The sequence below is a fragment of the Octopus bimaculoides genome, chromosome 6, assembly GCF_001194135.2.
Source record: "Octopus bimaculoides isolate UCB-OBI-ISO-001 chromosome 6, ASM119413v2, whole genome shotgun sequence".
NCBI lineage: Eukaryota > Metazoa > Mollusca > Cephalopoda > Octopoda > Octopodidae > Octopus > Octopus bimaculoides.
The window spans coordinates 95,943,177-95,948,176 of NC_068986.1; the positions used below are offsets into that span (position 1 = coordinate 95,943,177).

Sequence of the window (5,000 nt, forward strand, 5' to 3'; positions counted from 1 at the left end):
GGTAAGAGCTCTCTAAACTTTGCCCAGGCTATTCTTATTCTAGCAGCTACACTTTCAGCGCACCCACCCCCACTACTAACTTGGTCGCCCAGATAGCGGAAGCTATCGACTACCTCTAGTTTTTCACCCTGGAATGAGATAGAAGTTGTTTCCTGTTTGTTTGCAGTCTTTATTGCACCTGAACATCTGCCACAAACAAAAACTAACTTGCTAGTTAACCTGCCTTTGATGTTGCTGCACCTCTTATGTGTCCATAGCTTGCACCGGGTACATCTTATGAGAATATATTAGTCAATGAAATTGCAACTAAGTCTGATTTTCACATTTTATTATTTGCAATTTTTACAATTATACAATATTGAAATAAACTAGTACTTTCATGTGTTATGCAATCATCAGGTTTATATAGTGACAATCATGTTCCAGAATTGACAACTGTTGTCAATTCTGGAACATGACTTTATTCAGTGTGTTCTTCCTGATTTAAAGTTGATTTGACTGCTATTTCTAGCAGATCAGGTAACACTGTAGAGGTTCCATCATTGGCTCACTGTACAATCTTGTATATTTACTTAATAATTTGTTCATCATTATATCAGTATGTATAGTGAAGGGTATGCCTTACTGATGAGGTCAGAAGTCTCCTATATTTGCTTAAAAAATTAAATACCAATAATAGTCATTAACATCATTGCATTTTAATTTCTCATTAGTTTTTTAATGCTCTGGACATTAAATATATTAACACTAATGTAACTGTTGTTGTTATCTTACTGTTTCTATAGAACAGTGCAAGACCGGTATTAAGGAAGAGGAGACAACCTGTTGTAACAAGGAAGCTGATGTCCTAGAAAAGACTGAGGAAACATCTTCACAACAAGATGATGATGATTTCAGAGATTTCTCAGAGATCATAAAGGAACGACATACTGCACAGGTGAAGCACTGCTACCATTCTATCACACCTCAACATTTTCTGCTTCCAGCCATCATCAATCAGTTTACAAGGTTTATTGCAAAGTCATCTCTATATTGTAGCTGGAAAAATTGTGATGTTCTTTTTAATCTTCTCTCCAATATTTAACCGCTGGACTGATTTGAAAGAGTTAATAGAATTTATTTATTAGGAATGTGGCACAACTTAATCCAATCCAAGCACCCATTATTCAGTGATACAACAGTGCTGATAATTTTGCCACATTCCATTGTTAACTTCACTTACCAGTTGTGTCTTCTTAGACAAAACACTACTTACCACAATCTACTTCTTTCTACAGCCGTTGTTTTGTGTTTCCTTAAACAAAGCACTTTACTTACCATAATTTATGTAGCTGTATAACAGATACCACTGTGACCTGCTACAGCCATTGTGTTACGTCTCTTTAAATGAGACACTATTTGCCATAACCTACCTTGCTACATAAGAGGTAGCAATACTTCCTGCTAGAGCCATTGTGTTATGTCTCCTCAGATAAAACACACTACTTATCATAGCCTGCCTAACTGTATAACAGACACCTCTATGTCCTGTTTCAACCATTGTGCTGTGTCCAGTTGCCCAAGACACTCTACTACTGCCATCTACCTAGCTGTATAATAGGTACCATCATACTAAGCCATGTTATATCACCACCAACCTTATTGACTCTTGTACTACTTAACCTCTACAGTTAAGAGACCACTGTGTAAATTGTACGCTTCATTTTGGAAAAGACTATTCTATTAACTGGCCACAATACCAACTGTCTAGTAATTTAATTGACCATTACTTTACCTTGACCACAACACTAACAAGTCAGTCACATTAACTGGCCACAATAGCAGCTGACCAGTAATATCCAGTAGCTACTATATTCATTTGACCACAACATTAACTAACCAGTTGCATTAATTAGCCACAGTGCCAACTGACCCATGACATCTATTAAGCATTACATTAACCAACCAGTCATAATAAATGACTACATCAAATTTTCAAAGACATATATTTCTGAAGTTAATGAGGATCTCATAGGATACAGCATTAGATTTAATGAGACAGTAGACTTTACCATGGATAGGGAGCGATGCCAAAAATGGGTGGCCAGTATTGAGTGCACGATATCACTTACTCTGTTGCATAGAAATTAAAGAGGATGTTCAAGACAATGAACACCAACTAAGCAGTTATAAAAATGGACATAGCATACACAACACTGTCACTGATAGAAACAACAGCTAAATCACCATTAGATAACGCCTTTCTATTCACATGCTGGTGCCATTTTAAAGCACTCCTTGCACTCTGTAAAGTGGTTGGCATCAGGAAGAGCATCCAGTTGTAGAAACCATGCCAAGGCACACAACTGGAGCCTGGTACATCTCTCCGGCTTTCTACCTCCTGCCAAACTGTCCAACCTATACCAGCATGGAAAGCTGATGTTAAATGATTAAAGTTATATGACTATGATTCAGTGCCATCATTTATAGCCCAATGTGTTTTTACATGTCTAAGAGGAAAAATTTTCCCCGAGAATATTTCCATAGTGAAAGGTCTTCCCATGTTTGAGTTTACACAAATGTGTTAAATATCATTGTACATTCATATAATAATAACTTCTTTTAATTATAAGAACAGTGTGGAAAAGCTAAACTGCAAGAAAACCTGAAAGCCGTATTTATGAGCCACCAAACTAACTGATTGCATTATCAGCTGATCTCTACCTCAGTAACTTGATCTGTTATTTTGTCAATGTTGTTATTTAACTCCAGGTCAGCTATAATCTTGCAGACATATTTTCAACTCAGGATCATCATCATCATCATCATCATCGTTTAACATCCGCTTTCCATGCTAGCATGGGTTGGACGATTTGACTGAGGACTGGTGAACCAGGTGGCTACACCAGGCTCCAATCTGATTTGGCAGAGTTTCTTCAGCTGGATGCCCTTCCTAACGCCAACCACTCCGAGATCATATTTAATGCATCTTTCATGACTATGCATTGTGTGATTTCAGAAGCATTTGGCTATTATTTTTAACAGGTTAAGTAAATGATGACAAGTTTCCTTGCTGCCTGCTTTTTTAATTTTATTCTCATTGTTGTTTTTGTTTTTTTTTGTCTGTCATCACCTTCAGACTTCATCAAAATCAAGTCGAAGCCATGTTACCATTGAGTATGAAAATGCCCAGGAAACTGACATGGAAATTGTTGATGGTTGTGGGGAGTGCAGTGATTCTAAAGGATGTGATATCGACCAGCAGGAACTCAGCTATACAGAGTGTGACAGATGTTTTTGCCAGTGTGGCGGAAGCAATGAAAATGCATCTAAAAAACTAAAGTAAATCGGTGTTTCCTATATTTTGACATACTTCATTGTTGTTTAAACCTAGGTTGGCCTTGATCATATGTCCAGGACTACGTTATCCAATTTCTTAATCAGCCAATCAATGTAATGTAGATTATGTTTGTTATTTATAGACAGATTAAGTTTTTTAACCAGGGTGATTTCTTTAATCTATAAATTTCCAGTATTTCTTTCTTGGACCTTCATAATAACTACAATCTCCTCATGACATCTCTTCAATTTTTTCTTCTTTTGGATGGAAGAGGCATTTGTATAAATGTGCTCCTTATTGTAGACGTGCAGTTTGTGAATGGTGCTACCAATACATCATCCACCTCAGTTATTGCAAACTATGCAGTATATCATGTCAGCCTAGGTGCAATATAACTTAATGGTTAAAAAATTTGTTTTGCAATCACAACATCCCAAATTTGATAATAAAAAAAAAGAAATAATAATGACTGTTTCAAATTATGGCACAAGGCAAGTAATTTTAGTGGGAGTGGAGTTTATTTGATTACATTGGTCCTAATGTTCAAATGGTACATCTTTTTTTTTTTTTGACCCTGGAAAGATCACAGGCAAATTTCACTTAGGCTGAATTTGAAATCAGAGCATTATGTGCCAGAAGGAATGCTGCTAAGGTTTTTGTCCAATGCACTAAGGATTCTACCAATTCACTGCCTTAATAATTACTTCAAAGTTTGGCACAAGTTCAGTCATTTCAAAGATGCAGTTTAATTCATTACATTGACCCCAAAAGGAGGAAAGGCAAAGTTGATCGTGGCAGGATTTAGACTCAGAATGTAAAGAGTTGGAAGAAATGCCGTTAAGCATTTTGTCCAATATCCTAACAAGTATGGCAGTTTGTCTTTTTAATAGTAAATAAATAAATGTGAATAAACAGCTACTAAGCATTCAGAGGCCTTCATCTCTCTCATACATAACTTTCTCTATAACATTGTTAATGTACAGCAATCCAATCTTTTCTTACCCTCTCTTTCTCTCTCTGCATTATTTTAGGGTACCAAAGATTTTCTTTGGCACACGAACTCACAAGCAAATCAAACAGATTGTTGGAGAACTGAAGGAAACACAATATAAAGATGTGAAGTATGTGATCTTCAAGGAGTAATATATGTTTGTAATCTGTTGGTAGTTGTTTAGTTTCAGGTCAATTCTGTTTTATGAGACCCATAATCAGGCATTCTAACTATGGTCAACCTATCTTTTTATGGACTGTAGTACTACATTGTCTAAAGTGTCCTTATCAAGATGGTAGGATTCTAATTTGAGTTACATGTGGCTGCTATTTCAGTAGATTTGCTGACCCTGCAGATGTCCTCAAACAGAGATAAATCTAAATCTTTGCTCAGGATATGTTACTAGTCTCTCACAGCTGTCATTCTCCCAGTGATCTGGTACTTTTACTTCTCTGGTAATAAAGTAAATGGAAGCATGTGTGGAATTAAGTGCATTGCTCAGACACAAAAATGAAAAACTCTTAATTGATTTGAACTTGAAACCAGTTCCTATGTTTGTGTATGTCATGAGGTGTGTGAATAATTCTGTGCGTGTGTGAATTACTTTGTGTGTTTTATAAACTGTGTGAACATTTGTGTTATTCAAACATTAACCAAATCCCCATTTCAGGATGTGTATCTTATCAAGCC

At 36.2% G+C, this 5,000-nt stretch overlaps 1 protein-coding gene across 1 annotated transcript in view; it reads left to right on the forward strand.

The window, feature by feature from the left end:
* Nucleotides 1-5,000, forward strand: part of LOC106871478 (Fanconi anemia group J protein homolog) — a 52,155-nt gene that overhangs the window by 7,163 nt on the left and 39,992 nt on the right. The window contains exons 6-9 of the mRNA XM_014917954.2: nucleotides 786-937; nucleotides 3,119-3,321; nucleotides 4,351-4,440; nucleotides 4,981-5,000. The exon at nucleotides 4,981-5,000 is cut by the window's right edge and continues 74 nt beyond it. Of these exons, the coding sequence (XP_014773440.1) occupies nucleotides 786-937; nucleotides 3,119-3,321; nucleotides 4,351-4,440; nucleotides 4,981-5,000 (465 nt within the window). The remainder of the gene's footprint in view (nucleotides 1-785; nucleotides 938-3,118; nucleotides 3,322-4,350; nucleotides 4,441-4,980) is intronic.